The following is a 20880-nucleotide window of genomic DNA, read 5'->3' as shown; positions in this document are numbered from 1 at the left end:
ACAGAGACCATGAAACAATACCTCCTCCCACCCCACTCTCCTGCTGGTAATAGCTTATCTTAAGTGATCATCAAGTTGGGCCATTTCCAGCACAAATCCAGGTTTTCTCACCCTCCGCCCCCCCACACACAAACTCACTCTCCTGCTGGTAATAGCCCATCCAAAGTGACCACTCTCTTCACAATGTGTATGAAAATCAAGGTGGGCCATTTCCAGCACAAATCCAGGTTTTCTCACACACACCCCCTCCAAAAACCACACACACAAACTCACTCTCCTGCTGGTAATAGCTTATCCAAAGTGACCACTCTCCCTACAATGTAAATGATAATCAAGGTGGGCCATTTCCAGCACAAATCCAGGTTTTCTCACCCCACCCCCCCCCACGCACACACACAAACTCACTCTCCTGCTGCTAATAGCTCATCCAAACTGACTACTCTCCTTACAATGTGTATGATAATCAAGGTGGGCCATTTCCAGCATAAATCCAAGTTTAACCAGAACGTCTGGGGGGGGGGGGGGGGTTAGGAAAAAACAAGGGGAAATAGGCTACCTTGCATAATGACTTAGCCACTCCCAGTCTCTATTTAAGCCTAAATTAATAGTATCCAATTTGCAAATGAATTCCAATTCAGCAGTTTCTCGCTGGAGTCTGGATTTGAACTTTTTTTGTTGTAAGACAGCGACCTTCATGTCTGTAATTGCGTGACCAGAGAGATTGAAGTGTTCTCCGACTGGTTTATGAATGTTATAGTTCTTGACATCTGATTTGTGTCCATTTATTCTTTTACGTAGAGACTGTCCAGTTTGACCAATGTACATGGCGGAGGGGCATTGCTGGCACATGATGGCATATATCACATTGGTAGATGTGCAGGTGAATGGGCCTCTGATAGTGTGGCTGATGTTATTAGGCCCTGTGATGGTGTCCCCTGAATAGATATGTGGACACAGTTGGCAACGGGCTTTGTTGCAAGGATAGGTTCCTGGGTTAGTGGTTCTGTTGTGTGGTATGTGGTTGCTGGTGAGTATTTGCTTCAGGTTGGGGGGCTGTCTGTAGGCAAGGACTGGCCTGTCTCCCAAGATTTGTGAGAGTGTTGGGTCATCCTTCAGGATAGGTTGTAGATCCTTAATAATGCGTTGGAGGGGTTTTAGTTGGGGGCTGAAGGTGACGGCTAGTGGCGTTCTGTTATTTTCTTTGTTGGGCCTGTCCTGTAGTAGGTGACTTCTGGGAACTCTCCTGGCTCTATCAATCTGTTTCTTCACTTCCGCAGGTGGGTATTGTAGTTGTAAGAATGCTTGATAGAGATCTTGTAGGTGTTTATCTCTGTCTGAGGGGTTGGAGCAAATGCGGTTTTATCGCAGAGCTTGGCTGTAGACGATGGATCGTGTGGTGTGGTCAGGGTGAAAGCTGGAAGCATGTAGTAGGAGTAGCGGTCAGTAGGTTTCCGGTATAGGGTGGTGTTGATGTGACCATCGTTTATTAGCACTGTAGTGTCCAGGAAGTGGATCTCTTGTGTGGACTGGACCAGGCTGAGGTTGATGGTGGAATGGAAATTGTTGAAATCATGGTGGAATTCCTCAAGGGCTTCTTTTCCATGGGTCCAGATGATGAAGATGTCATCAATATAGCGCAAGTAGAGTAGGGGCGTTAGGGGACGAGAGCTGAGGAAGCGTTGTTGGAGAGTGAGTTTGTGTGTGTGTGGGTTTTTTTTGGGAGGGGGGGTGAGAAAACCTGGATTTTCGCTGGAAATGGCCCACCTTGATTTTCATACACATTGTAAGGAGAGTGGTCACTTCGGATAGGCTATTACCAGCAGGAGAGTGAGTTTGTGGGGGGGGGGGGGGGGCGGAGGGTGAGAAAACCTGGATTTGTGCTGGAAATGGCCCAACTTGATTTTCATACACATTGTAAAGAGAGTGGTCACTTTGGATGGGCTATGACCAGCAGGAGAGTGAGTTTGTGTGTGTGGTTTTTGGAGGGGGGGGGAGAAAACCTGGATTTGTGCTGGAAATGGCCCACCTTGATTATCATACACATTGTAAGGAGAGTGGTCACTTTGGATGGGCTATGACCAGCAGGAGAGTGAGTTTGTGGGGGGGGGGGCGGGGGCGGAGAGTGAGAAAACCTGGATTTGTGCTGGAAATGGCCCAACTTGATTATCATGCACATTGTAAGGAGAGTGATCACTTTAGCTAAGCTATTACCAGCAGGAGAGTGGGGTGGGAGGAGGTATTGTTTCATGGTCTCTGTGTATATAATGTCTTCTGCAGTTTCCACAGTATGCATCCGATGAAGTGAGCTGTGGCTCACAAAAGCTCATGCTCAAATAAATTGGTTAGTCTCTAAGGTGCCACAAGTACTCCTTTTCTATTTGTGTTTTTAATTCTCCGCTATGAAATGCTGAACAACCCACTCCAAATTCTACAGCTTACTGAAGGAACTGCATGCGGTCACAGCATTGTTCAGTTCATTAGGCCTATATTATCTCAGGTGACCTGAGAAGAAAGTACCACCAGATGTGGCTTGGAGTTTTGTAATATGCTCATGCATTTGGTTCCCATTGAAGTTATAAGCCAGGCCCCACTGGAGGTTACGCCTGAAGATATCTCCTAGCTAATATTTTGATTGGTGAAATGTTGTCCCTAACGATGCAAATATGGAGGAAATAGAAGCAGTGTTTTTGTTGAACTAACCCTTTGTAGGTGCTGCAAAGGAGCATACAATGAAACCCGAGATAGCTGGAGAAAAATAGCTATTTTTTTTTACCAGAAACTCTGCCTCATGTAGCTGACAGAGATTCTGATTCAGGTCTGTGTCTGGTTGCGAACAGAGAACTGTGTCCCCAGAGAGATCGGCCCTGAGGCCCCTGTACCGCGACTGGGGAGAAATTGGCACCTTGGAATGGGATCCACAAAACCTGTCATGCGACCGGGAAATACTAAGCCCAACCCTCTGCCAGAGAGCAGTGGATCTCTGCTTCTGATCCACAGACTGGGAACTAGCTGGCCTAGGTGCCTAAGTCATTTCTGCTGAGAATGAGGGAGGCACCGGCCTCACTCGACCCCCAGCACCCAGAGGAGAAGGCAGGCAGGGCACCTACCGTATCACGGTCAGCCTCGTGGGCAGAGCAACTTTTCCCGAGGGCAACCCGCCAACCCACCTGAAGTTTGACTTTTTGGGGACCCACCATTATCCCTTCTCTCCTCTCCCCTTCCCAGCTGATTCCTTCCCCTCCCCTCCCCTGCTCCCCCGAACCACCCTGCTGGTCTCCCTTCCCTCCCCATCACCTCTCAAGCCGCCAGCCTCTTGCTTCTCCCTCCTCTTCCCTTACAGTCGTCGGGGTTTCCGGCCACAAGGGAGCAGCAGATCATCTGGGTCTGACCTCATGTGTAGCACAGGCCACCGACATCACCCAGCACCGCACGGTAACCCATCAACCACAGGGATACCCCGGGAGCCTGAGCCATTCTGTGCCCCAGCCAGAGAACAGGAGGGACCCAGGGGCACCAGGGGCTGATGCCCGTGCAGCGGCAGGGAAATGCTGATGAGAGGTATGCCCAGATAATCGTGGCAAGTGACTCACACCCCATGCTGCAGAAGACGCTGGGGATGGTAGCTTCCATGAAATGCCTGGCTGGGGCGGTGAGGATCACGGCTCTTGTGACATCTGTGGCAGGGCTGTTGCGGATCCCCAGCTCGTGCAAAGCCTGGCTTCAGTGGTGGGATAACAGGGGGGAGGGATAGCTCAGTGGTTTGAGCATTGGCCTGCTAAACCCAAGGTTGTGAGTTCAATCCTGGAGGGGGGGCCATTTAGGGATCTGGGGCAAAAATTGGGGATTGGTCCTGCTTTGAGCAGGGGGTTGCACTAGATGACCTCCTTGGCTCTTGGAAATCAGAGCTCCCACAAAGTACCTGGCTGGTCTGGTGGGGATCACGGCTCCCGCGAAAGGCCTGGCTTTGCTTGTGGGAATCCCAGCTCACAAAGAAATGACTTGCTGGGGTATCACGGCTCCCATGACAAGCCGGGCTGGGCTGGTAGGGATCACTACTACTGTGGTGGGTGACTTCTGGGAACTCTTCTGGCTCCATCAATCTGTTTCTTCGCTTCCGCAGTATGCATCCGATGAAGTGAGCTGTAGCTCACGAAAGCTTATGCTCAAATAAATTGGTTAGTCTCTAAGGTGCCACAAGTCCTCCTTTTCTTTTCACTACTACTACGAAATTCCTGGATGGGCTGGTGGGGATTAGGGCTCCCTCAAAGGGGCTGGCTGGGCCGGTGGAGCTTGTAAACGTGCAGTGCTCGCTCAGACGATAACCCTGGTGCTCACCAGGCTAAAGGAGCTGGACCTGCCATGCAGCAAACAGTTCAGGCTTCATGGGAATTATAAACTCCGTTGTCTCTTCGTAACTCCCTTGATTGGTGAAATACAGACCTCAGAGCAGCTGTGAACTCTGTAGGCTAGGGGTGTGGGTCAGAGATTTCACATCCAGTGCTGGACCAGTGATACCCTGGGGATGAGTATAATCAGTGGACTTGGAGAGCTATGTTAGGTCCACCCCGTTATACCCCATAGAACCTCCCAATAGGAGCCAGACCTGAACCCAGGGTAGCGTGGACCAGGCTAGTTCAGTCTACACAACAGCCTAGGCCCTGCATTCCTTTCATTTGGCCAAGGGCAAGGCTCAGCGGCCAAGACACCGAAGATGAGTTCATAAACAGGGGAGAATAAAGTGCGGCTCTACGTTTATTATCTTGCCGTGATTCCAGATTAAATGTACTCAGGTTAGAAACAAAGATAAAAATTTTTTTTCATAATTGTCAGGCTGGAAATCTCAGCCTAGGATCTGAAATTCTAGACAATACTAGAATCTTGCATGTCTTTTTTGTGTGTGTTAAATATCAGATTTTAGCCTTCTAGGTCATGAAGGAAACATGATCTGAAAAGCTCAAAAAGTAGGAAAGAAATAGTATTACCCCCCCCCGCCCCCCAAATGTAGCATTTCTTAAATGATTCATGATTTTTAAGGCATCCTCAGGACTTTTGAGGCCTGACTCCTAGTCACTGCATGCTGGGAACTGCAAAAATAATGTGTATTTTAGTTCATCACCACCTGGGCAGTCCCTGCTGTGAGAGACGTGCCTCACCTGTTGTCAAGACCAGAAGTTGTGGGAGCGAGCAGAAGGCTGCCGCCTGAGAGGCACCAAGAGACGGTACTCTGCCTTGCCCTGGTAACGACGGCTGCCTGAAATCTCCCCCACTTGGTGCTCTGCAAGCGGCATCACCCTGGAATGCAACCCCGGCTGCTCCCAACCCTGCCTTCGGGAGCTACCGTAGCCCAGCAGACATGACGCATGCTTCACCGAGGACCATTGCAACAACCTATCCTGAAGTGAGCTGTAGCTCACGAAAGCTTATGCTCAAATAAATTGGTTAGTCTCTAAGGTGCCACTAGTCCTCCTCGTTCTTTTTGCTGATACAGACTAACACGGCTGCTACTCTGAAACCTGTACAAATATTTGTTTTGCAACTGTAAACCCATCAGGAGGGAGGCATCATTAAGTGTGACATACTGGTGTATCACCAGAGGTGTCATCTCCTCTCCATCAAAAGGCAGCCCATAGACACCAGACAAGCCTCAGTGGACAAAAGACTTGTTGATTCTCCCCCCACAGCCAGGAAGAGGAGAACTCACCCCATCGGCTTGAACTCTGGGGGGGGCGGGGGGGGGGGAGGGAATAAAAATCCTGGTTAAAAGAACAATTATGTCTACGCTGCTTCAACTCTGAGGTTGCAAGTCAGGCAGCCAAGCCCAGGCCTCTGCCCCCAGCAAGCGCAGCTGGGACATGAAATGGGAAGAGACGAGGAGAATTGTTTGTAATGTTTTATTGACAATAAGTAACTGGAAAGCTGGAGAGTAAAAAGCGTAGGGGAAAGGAGATCCCCAGCCACTGAGAACAGTCCTCTTAATGGCATCACAGTAGCAAAGATATGCAGGAATAACAGAGGGAATTACTGCGTGACAGTCTCACTTTCAGGAACATTTCATAAATCTCTCCCTCTCTCATGTTCTCTTTTCTTCTCGGTGTTTTCCTAGCCCTCACTTCCCATCCCTGTTTATTTTTCTGGGTCTCTCCCACTGGCCTCTCTCCTCCCTGACACAGATCATTGGCTTCTCCATTCTTTCCCGATTTTATCTCCTCCCCTCTTTCTGCTCCCAGGCTGGTTCCCCTGCCAGACATATTTTCCTTTCACGCTTTTCATTTCTAATTTGCCACCATCTCTCCAAGGCTCTCCCTTTCTTCTTGTTTTATTTTAATTCACATTTTCGTCTCGCTTCTCCTAGTCCCTCTGGTTAAACCCGCCCTGTCCCTGCCAACCTCAGGAGTTTTAAAAAAAAAGAGACTGACCCAAAATGATGATTTTTTTCTAAAAGATTATATGATGGTTTTTGGTCTCTCTGCACCGCTGCCCATCCCACGTGTGTGTGTGTGTGTGTGTGTGTGACAATTTCACAGTGTGGCCAGCTGTCCCGGAGTGACAGGGGAAGGTGACTTTGGCCCCTGCAGGAGAGGTTCTGGCTGGGAGACCCCCTCCGTGAGATCTAATGACACAGATTTGCACAAGACAGTCCCAGCTACTGCAGAGCTTCCAGCTTCCCCCCCCCGCCAACCCTCCAAATACTAATTAATTAATCCTGTGTCCCTGGCCAGCCCCCACATCTTCCCAGGGGTGCGGGAACACTTTGTATGGGGGAGGGAGGGGCGGAAAAAGCCATTGAACAGAACAGTCAACGCTGTATATGATGGAAACCATTCAAGCCAGGGGATGCTGCCGCACCCCCAGTCCCCCTCGTTCCAGCACCGATGTGTCTGTCTCTCAGGGCAGCTCCGGGGGTTCTCCCCGCTCCTCCAATCCCTGGTGCTGCAGGGAGGGAGGGGGCAGGAGCTTTCAGGGGTCATAGGGATGAAGTGCCAGGGGGGGCTGGGTAGATGGGAGCCCTCCAGGGTCCCAGAGACTGGGATGATAGCTAGCGAGAGAAGCCCAGGGTCAGAGTCATCCTGGACCACAGAGAACAGTGAGAAAAGAGGCGACAGAAAACCGTGGGGCAATGCGAGTGGCTGGTCTACCTGCGTCACTCCCTGCTTTCCCTGGTTTCAAAGTCCAGCGACTCCAGGGAGCCCGCAGGGTCGCAGAGACCACAGGGAGAGAGCAGGCCTCCGCAGGCATAGAGACTAGGGCACCGGAGGCTGGGCAGGCTGGCTTTTGGGTCCCCCACGGGGCACAGCCGGAGCCAGGCTCTCCACACCCAGAGCCAGGGGCGGATTCGCTCCCCCAGCACGGAGCCCGGCGGGAAAGTGAAGATCGGGGCCTCGCTAACAGCATCGAAAAACGTCAGCTGGCCCCGTTCGCAGTCCAGACAAACCCGGATCCTGCTGGGGACGCAGCCCAGGGGCAGGCGGGTGGCCGGGGAGGTGAGAGCCCGGAACTGACCCCACCAGCCCCGCTCCACCGCCCAGATCCCCTCCTCGGGGTCGAGGTTGAGCCATCCCTTCCTCCTCACAGACTCTCTGGCCACCCCCACCGCCCAGTGTCCCCCCTCCTGCACCCTCACCTCCACCTCCCAGCAATGTCGCCCCGAGGTGAAGCCCTCGCGGCCCAGGACACAGAGCTCAGAGTCAAATCTCTCCGGGCTGTCGGGCAGGGCCTGCCGTGTGCGCCCCCATCTCACGCTTCTCCCGTCCGTGGAGAGGACGAGTTCGGGATGAGCCGTGTCTGGATCCAGGGTCACATTCACTGCGGGGGGGAGAGAGAACCAGAGCGTTAGGGGCAGAGCCGGAGGCAACGGGTTCTTCCTAAAAATGTGGGGGGGAGGAAGAGGCCCCGCCCCCACTCCTCGTCTTCCTCCTAAGGCCCTGCCCCACCCCGGCCAAGCCAGAAGTTGGATCCAGGGAGCCACCATGATAAGAGCCACCCGGGCAGCTGTGGGGAGCCGTGGGTCTCCACCTGCCCTGGGAGGGGGACTGGGGGGGGGGCTGCTCTCAGGCCCCCCCACTCCAGGCAGGTGGAGAGCCCACCTGCCTGGAGCTCTTCCCCGGACCAGGTTCCCGCTTGCAAAGGCGGGAGGGTCATGGCCCCTTGGACGCCCCCCTGTTCTGGCACCCCTGGGCAGAGCGCAGCCCAGGGGTGGGGGCGGGGTGGGGGCGGAAGGAGGTTGGGACCATTTCTCACAGTCCCCAGCAGCCCTGCTCTGTCTGGGACAGTCCTGGATCCGGGCAGCTGCCTCTGTCCGGGGCCCTGAGGCGGAGCCCTGCCTGGAGGAAAGGCCGGATGTTGGAGAAGAGCCATGGGGGAGACCCCGTCCGCTGGGGTAAAAGAGGGGGTGCTGGAGTGCTGGGCCGGGAAGAGCGTTTCTGTTCATCAGCACAGGCATGGCTGAGCACCCAGGCCGGCGTCGGGATTGCCCGCGCCTGTGACTTGAGCGTGGGGAATCTCCTCACTGCGTTTCTATTCCGGGCTGTGTGTGACGGTCGGCATCGGCTTGGCTGGTAACTTCCGCTACCCGCTCGTGAAGACGTTTTCGCTGGAGTTTTCTCACGGCTGAAAGACAATCTCCACCGGCAAACTCACCTTGTCTGTGTGCTCCTAGGGGTTCCCCTCTTTTTGTCTCCAGTTTAGGCGGCAGAATGTCTGGAGGGGGAAAGGAGAAAAGGGGGGATTTCAGGCTGTCCTATTTATAACAGCATCCCCACTCTGAACTCACAGAACTGTGCGTTAATCATGACAGAGATACAGACACAGAGACGCACTCAGGTATTTAATATAAATTAATCTGAAGCCTTCTCTTCCCTCTCATAAGGATGGCCATACTGGGTCAGACCAAAGCCCAGTGTCCTGTCTTCTGACAGTGGCCAATGCCAGGTGCCCCAGAGGGAATGAACAGAACAGGGAATCACCAAGTGATCCATCCCCTGTTGCCGATTCCCAGCTTCCGGCAAATAGAGGCCAGGGACACCATCCCTTCCCGTCCTGGCTAATAGCCATTGAGGGACCATTCAGGCATCTCCCATGCAAGCAAGAGCCATGAAGCCTCACGACCATCGCAGGATATACAATCTGCGAGAGAGAGAGACAGAGTTACTTTTCCCTCCTCCGCCCCCGCCCCTTCAGACTCCAGCTGGTTTGTTTCTTTCACTTGCTGCCTTTTGTCATAAGCTAGACCCAGATCATGCAAAGATTTTTTGTCATAACAGGAACTTTACCCACTTAGGGCCCTTTGACACTAACGGGCTGTTCAGAGCTTGCGAAATCCTGGCTCTGATTGTGAGCTGTTGGCTCTGTTTACTCAGCGTCTCTACAGAGAGCGGCACGATGGGGCCCTCATCCATCACAGGCAGAAATATGAACAATAATAGAATCATTTTATCCATGGGGAAACTGAGGCAGGGGGCAGGCTGGCTCACTGGGCTTGTACCAGCTACAGGAGAGAGGGGATCCCATTCGTGCCTCCGCTCTTCAGTGGCTGCACGGCCCGGTGCAGAGATTGGCACGGGCTAAGGACGTGCAGAAGCCAGCCAAAGTTACATCCCTATTACAGTGACCCCTGTCTGCCTGGGCCAGCGTGCGGCGTACCAGAGGCCCAGCTTGACGCTGCCCACCTCCCTCTATCCATCATCCTATCTATCCCTCCCTCTTCCACCCCACCTGCAACGCAGGGACTGGATCATAGCGATGGACTGGATCCAGATGGAACGCGTGGCCTTTAATTTTGGGTGCCAACCTTGAGGACCCTGCGGTCTGGTTCTCAGAGGGGATGGGCACCTGCAGCTCCCACTGACTTCACCTGCAGCTGTGGACGCTACACAGCTCTGGAGCATGGGCCCTGGAGTTCTCAAGTTGGGAAAGAAACTCCGGTGGCCAAAACTAGGCCATTTTGTGAAATTTGGGCCTGAATGTTGTGATCTTTGGTAAGTCATGAATTGATGCGAGACATCTTGGTGCCTGGGCCCCAGCTACCTCGTTCTCTGCTTTCCACTATTTATTACATTAAGTATTGGGAAGCGGTACAAGGGTCATTTCTTCTGCTCCAGTTTGGACAGACAGACTGTGTGATTATGCTGACTTGCTTCGCTTTGGCCTACTTAGGAGTTTGCTTGACATAAGGAACTGTTGCTTTAAATTACCTTGTTATTAAGTGATGTGTTCATAAATTGCTATGTGGCCCAAAGAGATGTTTTGACCACACAATGTGCTGAAAGACAACAGACCCCCAAAATGTACTGCCCAGGAGCAGTTAGCAAAGTCAAAACAACCCCCCTGTACAGAAAAGGGTCAAATTGGCCTATGCATAATCAGTGATAATCAACCAATCAGAAAAGAGAACAACAACATGAAAATATGTTGGAAAGCAAAAGCCTTGGCCTTAAAAAGTTCATGCATGTGTATTGTATGAGTTACATAATATATATTTAATATTCAGAGCACTCAAAGGTGATTGGAAAAGAACTAATACATATATAATTTGCATGTGTATAATATGTTGGACATTGTAAGGGGTAGTCAGAGCATCATAGGAGAAATCCGCCTATGCCCCAGGAGATGGTAACTGGCCAGTACTTCTTTGTCATTCCTTATTTTAATAGTAATTGTAATTGCAAGGCATGCTTTTGGGACATATAAAGGTTTGAATTCATAAAGCTGAGTGTTTTGGTCCCCAATGTGTGGCATTCTCACCCAACAATTAAATAGATGCATCATCTAATTATGAACCAAGTGGCCAGAGCCATTCTCCTCCCACAGTCTCACAGGTTTATCCCAGTTTTCCCTCCTAGATACCTTCGAATTTCCTCAGAGTCTCCATTAGAGCATCAGTTTTCAGGGAGAAATCACCGAGTCTCACTTCCAGTTCAGGAGAAATCTCCACTGCCTGCTGGAACTTCCCCTTCTCACAACTGTACAGAAACAATTTCACATAGTTATATTTCATTTAGTGACTCATTATAAGTTCTTGCTAGCAAGTTGCTGCTGTAATGGGCCTGGAGTTAGAATTCCTCTCCTTCTCCCAGCTTCAGAGCAGGTGAAACACAGGCCAGGGCAGTGCAACCTTCCGCCCCAGAGATCCCAATCATATTCTTCAACTCTGGCCTGGAGAGACCAGCTCTGGGGATAAAAGGGGAATTGAGTCTCCATAGCTAATTCACTCCTTGACCTCCAGGCTCTCAGGGACAGGAGGTTCCCATGTTAAGTGTTGTAAAAATCTGCTCACTAAAGACCGCAGGGATGTAATATCTCTAGGAAATACTTTAGGTCGATCTTTCCCACTGAATGGATAATTCCAGAGTCGTCCATAAAAGGTGAGAACTTCAGGATTTGTATCAAAAATGTGACCTTCCCCACATATTTGGCTGTAGAGCCCCGGAGAGATGTGGTGCTAACATCCTCTCCAAGCTCTTCCCCAGCATTGTGAAATGTGAGGGGGTGTGAGGGAGAGCCAGGTATCTGCTCGGGGTGCATCTAACATCCTAGAGGAGAGAGAGAGAATTTCAGCCCTACCTGACACACATTTCATATTCCAGGGAAGAGATATTGCAAATATAGAATCATAGGGCTGGAAGGGACCTCGAGAGGTCATCTAGGCCAGTCCCCTGTACTCATGGTAGGGCTAAGTATTATCTAGACCATCCCCAACAGGTGTTTTCTAACCTGCTCTTAAAAATCTCCAATGATGGAGATTCCATCACCTCCCTAGGCGATTTATTCCAGTCCTTAACCACCCTGACAGTTAAGAAGTTTTTCCTAATGTCCAACTTAAACCGCCCTTGCTGCAATGTTAAGCCCATTGCTTCTTGTCCTATTCTCAGAGGTTAAGGAGAATAATTTACCACCCTCCTCCTTGTAACAACCTTTTATGTGCTTGAAATCTGTTATGTCCCCTGTCAGTCTTCTCTTCTCCAGACTAAACAAACCCAGTTTTTTCATTCTTCCCTCATAGGTCATGTTTTCTAGACCTTTAACAATTTTTGTTGCTCTTATCTGGACTTTCTCCAATTTGTCCACATCTTTCCTGAAATGTGGTGCCCAGAACTGGACACAATACTCCAGTTGAGGCCTAATCAGCGCAGAGTAAAGCGGAAGAATTACTCCTCATGTCTTGCTTGCAACACTCCTGCTAATACATCCCAGAATGGTATTTGCTTTTTTTGCAATATTGCAACACTGTTACAGTGTTGACTCATATTTAGCTTGTGATCCACTATGACCCCCAGATTCCTTTCCGCAGTACTCCTTCCTAGGCAGTCATTTCCCATTTTGTATGTGTGCAACTGATTGTTCCTTCCTAAATGGAGTACTTGCATTTGTCCTTATTGAATTTCATCCTGTTTACTTCAGACCATTTCTACAGTTTGTCCAGATCATTTTGTGTTTTAATCCTCTCCTCCAAAGCACTTGCAACCCCTCCCAGCTTGGTATCATCCGCAAACTTTATAAGTGTACTCTCTATGTGATTATCTAAATAATTGATGAAGATATTGAAAAGAACCGGACCCAGAACTGATCCCTGAGGGACCCCACTCGTTATGCCCTTCCAGCCTGACTGTGAACCACTGATAACGACTCTCTAGGAATGGTTTTCCAACCAGTTATGCACCCACCTTATAGTAGTGCCAGCCAGGTTGAGTTTCACTACTTTGTTTATGAGAAGGTCACGCGAGACAGGATCAAAAGCCTTACTAGAGTCAAGATATACCACATCTACTGCTTTCCCCCTATACACAAGGCTTGTTACCCTGTCAAAGAAAGCTATTAGGTTGGTATGACAGGGTGAACTCACCCTGCACTCGTCGGGGAAGGGTTAACCCCTCACTGTGGACTGGGCATACTCCAGATGTAGCACTAGTATAAAAGGAAGCAGCCCAACTCAGTCTGGGCTGGCCACCAAGGAGGAAGGATGCTCATTGCTGGCTCCAGCCCAAGAGCAGCTGAAACTCCTGACCGTGAAAGTCGGAGACCCAGACTGATGCCCAAGTGCCTGTGGATGTCCAAGAGGGATCAAAGTCACCAGGAAACACATGCACCGAAAAGCGCGGAGACCCTGACAACACTTCAACTACAGCTCCAAAAGATAAGGTAGGAAGTGGCCCTGGTGGGGGACTAGCTAGAGTCCAGTAGGAAGTGTTTCGGTGGGAGCCTCGCTGACTCAGTGGCGGGACACGTCGTCACTGTTAGGGCACTGGGCCAGGCCCCCCTAGCCTATCCGCCACCCTTCCCACAAGTGGGGACCCATCGACTCTCGCCAGTAGGCCTTACTGCCCTGCGACTGAGGGCAACTTCATTGACTCTGGCCGGGCTGCCCCGTGAATCAGGGTCAATCCCGTTGACTCTGGCTTCTAGGCCTCACTCCCCTGCATACCAGGGTTACCCTGTTGATTTTAGTCCTTAGGCCTCACCACCTCAAGGGAAAGGACCACTTGAGGGACAGGGTGAACTCACCCCGCATTGGACGGGGACACCCTCCCTGTCACATGTAGTAGAGAACGTGAGCAACGATCACTGAGAGGCCTGCGTTAAGAAGCCCAGGAAGAGAGAAGATGTGTTTTCCCCCTTATGGATACTTGTACTTCGCCACTTGGGGAATATCCTCTGGAATCTCTCCCGTCTTTGACTTTTCCAAGACTTTGGCTTAGATACCTCCTTAGTCAGCTCATTGAGTATTGTTGGATGTATTTCATCGGGCCCTGCTGACTTGAAGACATCAAACTTGTCTAAGTAATTTTTAATTTGTTCTTTCCCTATTTTAGCCTCTAATCCTACCTCATTTTCACTGGCATTCACTATGTTAGACATCCAATTGCTACAATCTTTTTGGTAAAAACTGAAACAAAAAAGTCATTTAGCACTTCTGCCATTTCCACATTTTCTGTTATTGTTTCCCTCCCACCTCATTGAATAACGGGCCTACCCAGTCCTTGGTCTTCCTCTTGCTTCTAATGTATTTGCAGAATGTTTTCTTGTTACCCTTTATGTCTCTAGCTAGTTTAATCTTGTTTTGTGCCTTGGCCTTTCTAATTTTGTCCCTACATACTTGTGTTAGTTGTTTATTTTCATCTTTTGTAATTTGACCTAGTTTGCACTTTTTGTAGGACTCTTTTTAAGAGTAAATTAGTATTAGTAAACTCAATGGTTGGGTCATTACAAAACCTAAACTTAATTTCCCCAATACTGATTTCTCCCTACTATTACTCACACCTTCTTGTCAACTGTCTGTAATGGGCCACTCTCTTACCACTTCAAAAGTTATTTTTCCTCCCTTGGTATCCTGCTGTTAATTGATTTAACTTGTGAGACTGACCTCACACTTGGTAAAGCAACCCCCCATCCTTTCATGTATTTATGCCTGCTCCTGTATTTTCACTCTGAGGTGCCACAAGGACTCCTCGTTGTCTTTATTGTTCTTTTTCCCCCTCCTACCATTCTTTAGAATCATGAACTCGACCATTTCATGATCACTTCCACCCAAGCTGCCTTCCACTTTCAAATTCTCAACCAGTTCCTCCCTATTTGTCAAAATTACATCTAGAACAGCCTCTCCCCTAGTAGCTTTCTCCACGTTCTGAAATAATTTTTTTTTGCCAATACCTTCCAAGAATTTATTGGATAATCTGTGCCGTCCTGTGTTATTTTCCCAGCAGACATCTGGGTAGTTGAAGTCCCCCATCACCACCAAGTCCTGTGCTTTGGATGATTTTGTTAGTTATTTAAAAAGAGCCTCGTCCACCTCCTCTTCCTGCTTAGGTGGTCTGTAGTAGATCCCTACCATGACATCACCCTTGTTTTTTACCCCTTTTATCTTTAGCCAGAAACTTTCACAAGTCTATCTCCTAGTTCCATCTCAACCTCAGTCCAAGTGTATACGTCTTCGATATATAAGGCAAAACCTCCTCCCTTTTTTCCCTGCCTGTCCTTCCTGAGCAAGCTGTACCTTTCTATACCAATATTCCAGTCACGTGTATCATCCCACCAGGTCTCTGTGATGCCCACTATGTCATAGTTGTGTTTATTTACTAGCATTTCTAGTTCTGCTTATTCCCCATACTTCCTGCATTCGTGTACAGACATCTAAGATACCGATTTGATTTCCCCCCATGTTTTCTCTCATCTCTCCTATGTCCCCACTGTAACGGCCCCGGCTCCCCCCAGATACTTCCCTTCTATCTCACTGATCAACTCACTGAGTTTGTGAAGATACGGAACAAAAATATCCCCAATCTCCTTGTCCAGCTTTTCCAGCAGGAGTCACTCTTATTCCTCCAGGAACTGAAATTCAGACAATTTTCTGCCCCTCCTTTTATAGGAGAAGAGCTGGTCGGGAACATGAAGGCAGCCTGGGGTTTCTTCAGGGAGTTACAGCCTGTGTAGGAGAGAGAACTTCTTGCAAACCCTGAGATTTCTGACACTCAACTCTACCCTGTGGTTACTTGGGAGAGGATCCTGTCCCACCTTTGTCCTTTACCCCCAATATCTCTGACAAGGGATGTTTCCATGTCGGACATGGTTAGGATGTTGTGTTATCAGTGGCCTCTGGGAAGGGAGATCCAGAGCCGCAGGACGCCGCATTACACTGACAGAGATGCCAGAGGGGGGAAAAACAGAATCAAATGATCCAACGATGCAAGAAATGACACAACCACAGTGAAAGCCACAAGGGCTAGAAAGCATCAGAGGGGTCGCCGGGTTAGTCTGGATCTGTAAAAGCGGCCTTTTCATGTACTGTGTAAATAACAGCGTTGTAACTCCCCCTTCTCCAGTCTGAAGGCAACGCTCCCACATCTTCCGGCCTGCAGCTCTCGTGACTTAAACCTCACTGATCCTTTAACAGCTTCTGTTCTGTAACCAGTTCCCATATTTCACCAGCGGGAGCTGGTTTTGAAAAGGATTCAGCTCCTCAGATAAGTTTCCCACCTCAGGTATCTGGAAAGATTTCATTTTTTGTCTTGCACGCCACACTGCCAGATCATTTACGTTTTATCACCTCTCCCCTACAACACAGGCTTTACTGAGCTGAATGATGCAGTTACTGCTGTGCCAGGTGAAATTACACTGTATTTAAAATCTAGACTTACAACTCGTTGAACTTGACAGCAATTCCCTACTTTGCACACTCCCGGGCAGCCTTCTCTATGGGAACCACCGTGTGAGCTCTGTGAGCCCGAGACAGACTGCAAACCAGACAGACAGAACTTTGATGTTCTCCCTCCTACACAGGAAGGAACCCCAGGCTGCCTTCATGTTCCCGATCAGCTCTTTTCCTATAAAAGGAGGGGCAGAAAATTGTCTTCACAGAACGGTTTCAGAGACTCCTGGTGTTTCCCACACACCCTCTCCCCACCTGATCCCTGTGTTGCCTGCAAACTCAGCCTTTTGACTACTTTTGCAGATGACACTAAACTGGGTGGAGAGGTAGGGTAGGGATAGGATACAGAGGGCCCTAGATAAATTAGAGGATTGGGCCAAAAGAAATCGGATGAGGTTCAACAAGGACAAGTGCAGAGTCCTGCACTTAGGACGGAAGAATCCCACGCACCGCTACAGACTAGGGACCGAATGGCTCAGCAGCAGTTCTGCGGAAAAGGACCTAGGGGTGACAGTGGACGAGAAGCTGGATATGAGTCAACAGCGTGCCCTTGTTGCCAAGAAGGCCAACAGCATTTTGGGGTGTATAAGTAGAGGCATTGCCAGCAGATCGAGGGACGTGATCGTTCCCCTCTATTCGACACTGGTGAGGCCTCATCTGGAGTACTGTGTCCAGTTTTGGGCCCCACACTACAAGAAGGATGTGGGAAAATTGGAAAGAGTCCAGCGGAGAGCAACAAAAATGATTAGGGGACTGGAACACATGACTTATGAGGAGAGGCTGAGGGAACTGGGATTGTTTAGTCTGCAGAAGAGAAGAATGAGGGGGGATTTGAAAGCTGCTTTCAACTACCTGAAAGGGGGTTCCAAAGAGGATGGCTCTAGACTGTTCTCAGTGGTAGCTGATGACAGAACAAGGAGTAATGGTCTCAAGTTGCAGTGGGGGAGGTTTAGGTTGGATATTAGGAAAAACTATTTCCCTAGGAGGGTGGTGAAACACTGGAATGGGTTCCCTAGGGAGGTGGTGGAATCTCCTTCCTTAGAGGTTTTTAAGGTCAGGCTTGACAAAGCCCTGGCTGGGATGATTTAGTCGGGGATTGGTCCTGCTTTGAGCAGGGGGTGGGACTAGACACCTCCTGAGGTCCCTTCCAACCCTGATCGTCTATGAGACTTCTACAACAGCAGCCCGTTTGGCCTGAGCAGAGGTGCTGGAACGAGCGGGGGCTGGAAGCCAGGGCCCCCTCCCTTTTTAAAGCATCCAACCTCTGCTCCAGGACCCTAATGCCCTCAGCAGCAGCGACCCGCTCTGGCCTGGGCAGTGCCCCAGCATTGAGCAGCAGGGCTCGGAGCAGCCCCTGTGTGCCAGCTGCACCCCCTGGCCGCCAGAGGCTAGCTCCCGCTCCCACGGGCACAGAGTCAGCACGAGGGGGGACGAATGCCAGCGAGATCCTTTGGGGGCCAATCAGAGCCAGGACTTGATTCCCCAAGCGTGTGCAAAAATTTGTCAGAAAAGCCCTCAACTTTAAGAAAAACTTTTCAGGGGGAGGGGCCATATTTTAAGAACCCCTTTGTCAAAGGAGGCACAGCGGATTTCAGGGCAATCCCAGGCTCGGTGCAGACGTTCAAGCACGAAGAAATGTCGTCCTGTAAACAGAAGGGGCTTCTCAATTTGACTTCCACTGGAGCTGGCGCTCCCCGGGAAGTTCCCAGCTCTCTGGCCGGCCTGAGGTTTCTCTGTAGCGAAGCCTGTCTGCACTGAGGGCAGGAGACGTGTGTATCCGACCCCCCCCCAGCACTGGGTAGTTCGGGCTAGGCAGAAATTGCGCCCACTGCCTAGAGGGACAGGGTCTGTGAAATACACCAGACCCAGGGTGCAAGGACTTCACCCTGGAGACTTCTCCCCGGGTTCCCTGCCCAGGGTAAATCTGGCTTTCCCAAGCTCAGGGGGGGCCTGGGAGAGTCACAGCCCCAGAGTCTTTAGGGAAAATGTAGCCATCTGGAGGGGTCAAAACTCCTGAGTCAGCTGCCAAAATTCAGGGAAACGATCCCCCAAAGCAGGGACATTAACCACAAAAACATTCTTTAAAGATTCTCTTGTGGGTTTGGTGTCTTTTGATACCTGAACCCCCCCCCCTGCCCCCGCACCCCCAGGGGGTGGGTGAGAACTAGCAGAGCCCCTCACCCACACGTAGCCAGTAAAGTGATTTTTGTCTCTCTGCACAAGCTCCCACCCCCCACCCCACATCTGCCGGGCCCCCCTGCCCAGCCACTTATCTGGCCCCAACCCTCAAATCAATCCTCGCCCCCCACCGCATCAGTTCTGCCTCCAGATCTGATGGAGACCCAAGTCCTGCCCTTGCCCCCCCCCCACATCTGCTCCTCCCCATCGCCCACGCCAAACCCCCCCCCCCAATCTGACCCTCCCCACAGGCACCTCCCCGCCTCACCTCTGCTCCTGGGGTTCTCCCCCTCCCCGCCCCAGGGCCGGGGGGCTGCAGGGCGGTCCGCGGCTCCCCTCCCCGCCGGGAGCTGTGGGGCTGGGGCTGGGGCTGGGGCTGGGCTGGCTGCTCGCAGGGGCGATGACCGTGGAGAAAACAATTTCTCTGCTCCCGATCTGCGCCAGGGAGCAGGCTCGGTCCCCAGCTGCTGACCCCCCCGCAGCCGCGCCCTGCGCTTCCCGGGGGCGGAGAGTTTGTGCGGGGGCCAAAGCGTGTCCCGAGCGGGGGGGGGGGGGGTAAAACACGGGGCGGAGCGGGGCAAAGGGTGCGGGGGTCAGAAAGGGGGAGGCGCTGGGGGGGCCCCACCCCAAGAGGGGGGAGGAGCAGTGGGGGGGTCAAAATTCCCACAAATGGGGTGAGGCGCTTTGGGGGTCCTGGCTGGGGTCCATCCCAGCAGCCCCCCCCACCCCACGCTGCCTGTTGCCAGCCCTCCAGGACTGGCCGGGAGTCTCCCGGAATTGAGGATTCGTCTTGCCTTAAAGGCGCTGGCGTGTGATTCGGAGTCTCTGGCTGTGGGAACCGGAGGGCAACTCCCCTCGGGCGACGGCAGGCCAAGGCCAGCTGGGATTTCTCTCTTCCTTCAGCCCTCTGTAATGCTTCTTTGTCTCTGCCGCCTGGGTCTGCCCCATGGCTAGGAGCTCTGGCCAGCCCAAGCCCTCACAGGGGCTACTCTCTGCGGGGCAAGGTCATGGGGGTCTCACAGCGTAATTTTTGGCGGCCACTCTTGCTGGTGGCTGGGCTGAGAGTTTGTCCTAAAATACATCATTAACTTTAGGAAAAACAAATAGATATGCACATATATACATGTCCATGTCACTGTAATTTATTTATGTAGGGTTGGTTTTTTTTTGCAGACTCCATAATAACAATAATGTACAGGGGTCTCTATTCTTTACTGGACCGAAACAGAATAGAAACAAAACTAAGATGGTTTGATTTTTATTTTATTTTATTTTGATTGCTCGTTAGTAAGTCTGCTCCTGTGAACGTATTTGTTAATATCACGTTTCACAGCAGACTTGCTCAGCCCTGGCCTGCTGGGGGACAAGTCAGGCCCTGGATGAGGAGGTGGGTAAGGAGGCAGGGGAGATGGAGGTGATGAGTCCAGGGATGGCGCCCCAAACCCTGCGGCTGAGGGACGGAGCCCACCGCCGCACAGCCAGTTGCTGAGCAAGGCCACTGGTTGTCTGCTCCTATGGGGTCTGTGGCTTTGGAAGGGGGTAGCGACCAACCCCTGCAGGCAGCCCCTGCTTTGCCAACACCCCCAGCCCCCAAACGCAGCCCAGGAGGCTGCGGCCGCAAGAAGAGGCCCCGGTGGTCGCATGCGGCCGTATTTGAGAAACGCTGGGTTGGCTTCCGCTCTCAGAGTCTGGAACAAGGAGGCTAACTTCAGCGGCTTTACTTCCCGTTTACACCATAGTAAACAAGACCCTTTCTGTCCAGTGTGCGTGTAAATCTTTTCAGCGGTGACAGACAGCATGCTGTCTCCAGAACTATCTAGCAGAGAGACCCGGGCACGTGGAGTGCGAACTGCTGGGTTCGATTCCTGGGTCTGCTACTGTATATATTGAGAGCAAGCTGCTTACCTCAGTTTCCCCATCCTTAAAACACCCTGACCACTGGTCCGGGGCGGGGGGGGAGAGAGGGGAGTATTCTGGACTACACAATGATTCTTGCTTGTTCTCTGGCCCAATTAATATTTATTTAAATGCAGTGGAATCACTTCTACAAGAGAGATTGAGAGGAAATCCCAGCAAGGATCTCCTCTAGTGCAGTGGCCGACGCACAGCCCCCCGAAGGCTGGAGACTCCCTGTTCAAATCTTGTCTCTGTGCCAGTTAGAGAGGCCTGATTCTCAGGGAGGGGTAAATTAGCCTAGACCCAATGAAGCTTTAAAGCCGGCGAAAAGCCTGGCCCAATATCACTATTTAAGCCCATTTTGTTAGACATACGGTTGTATTGAATTGCCAGGGATGGGCAGGCACAAGCCCACCCACATCAAAAGCTCCCCCCTTTTCCCTGGCCTAGGGGGAAGAGCCACTGGACCCAGGCATCAAAAGAATTCGGAGGGCAACAAACGGAGAAAACAGGGATAGGAGTGAGGGTCAGAGGGTCAAAAGCAGGGATCCAGAGGGGGACACCAAGCAGAGACCCCTTAAAGGCGTCCAGGGGGCTGCAGCCGGGTGCACACCAGACAGATGTGCATCAGGGTCTTCCTTACGCCCCAAGTTTTCGGGGAGGGGGGT

General features: G+C 51.2%; 5 protein-coding genes across 9 annotated transcripts in view; 2 read left to right on the top strand and 3 right to left on the bottom strand.

Annotated features, from left to right (window-relative positions):
• Window positions 1-6397, top strand: part of LOC102931047 (zinc finger protein 154) — a 29328-nt gene extending 22931 nt beyond the window's left edge. Inside the window, exons 6-7 of one of the 3 annotated variants that reach the window (XM_037887404.2) lie at window positions 3341-3558; window positions 5109-6397. In XM_037887404.2, the coding sequence (XP_037743332.2) occupies window positions 3341-3552 (212 nt within the window). In that variant the 3' untranslated portion in view covers window positions 3553-3558; window positions 5109-6397. Of the gene's footprint in view, window positions 1-3340 lie in introns of all 3 variants that reach the window. The other 2 variants (XM_043537478.1, XM_037887407.2) reach the window with 2 other exon arrangements.
• LOC102934530 (zinc finger protein OZF) overlaps window positions 1-20880 on the top strand; it is a 1287564-nt gene that overhangs the window by 318520 nt on the left and 948164 nt on the right.
• LOC102930400 (zinc finger protein 501) overlaps window positions 1-20880 on the bottom strand; it is a 1110025-nt gene that overhangs the window by 290637 nt on the left and 798508 nt on the right. The gene's annotated exons all lie outside the window — the stretch shown is intronic.
• Window positions 1-20880, bottom strand: part of LOC102937091 (zinc finger protein 135) — a 426373-nt gene that overhangs the window by 224752 nt on the left and 180741 nt on the right. The window lies entirely within an intron of this gene.
• On the bottom strand, window positions 5878-19083 carry LOC102930386 (butyrophilin subfamily 1 member A1). Of its 2 annotated transcripts, none has more exons than XM_043537543.1 (4): window positions 18585-19083; window positions 10843-10958; window positions 8638-8697; window positions 5878-7803 (listed from the first exon to the last, which is right to left on the bottom strand). In XM_043537543.1, exons 2-4 carry the CDS (start codon window positions 10865-10867, stop codon window positions 7142-7144), a joined length of 747 nt encoding a protein of 248 aa, XP_043393478.1. In that variant the 5' UTR covers window positions 10868-10958; window positions 18585-19083; the 3' UTR covers window positions 5878-7141. The 2 variants fall into 2 exon arrangements, with proteins under 2 accessions (XP_043393478.1, XP_037743480.1); XM_037887552.2 differs by lacking the exon at window positions 18585-19083 and adding an exon at window positions 15237-15410.

Source organism: Chelonia mydas, chromosome 28 (assembly GCF_015237465.2).
Source record: "Chelonia mydas isolate rCheMyd1 chromosome 28, rCheMyd1.pri.v2, whole genome shotgun sequence".
NCBI classification, from domain to species: domain Eukaryota; kingdom Metazoa; phylum Chordata; order Testudines; family Cheloniidae; genus Chelonia; species Chelonia mydas.
The sequence above is the reverse complement of the archived record's forward strand: the minus strand, read 5'-3'. Positions and strand labels throughout refer to the sequence as shown.

What these genes read in the sequence shown, in the direction of transcription:
- LOC102930386 (XM_043537543.1), bottom strand. Translation starts at nt 10,867, where the DNA reads ATGGAGACTCTGAGGAAATTCGAAG. An exon ending in GACTCTGAGGAAATTCGAAG is followed by an intron (nt 8,698 to 10,842) that starts GTATCTAGGAGG and finishes TTCCCCCTCCAG; the next exon opens with ACATTCTGCCGCCTAAACTG. An exon ending in CCTAGGAGCACACAGACAAG is followed by an intron (nt 7,804 to 8,637) that starts GTGAGTTTGCCG and finishes TCCCCCCCGCAG; the next exon opens with TGAATGTGACCCTGGATCCA.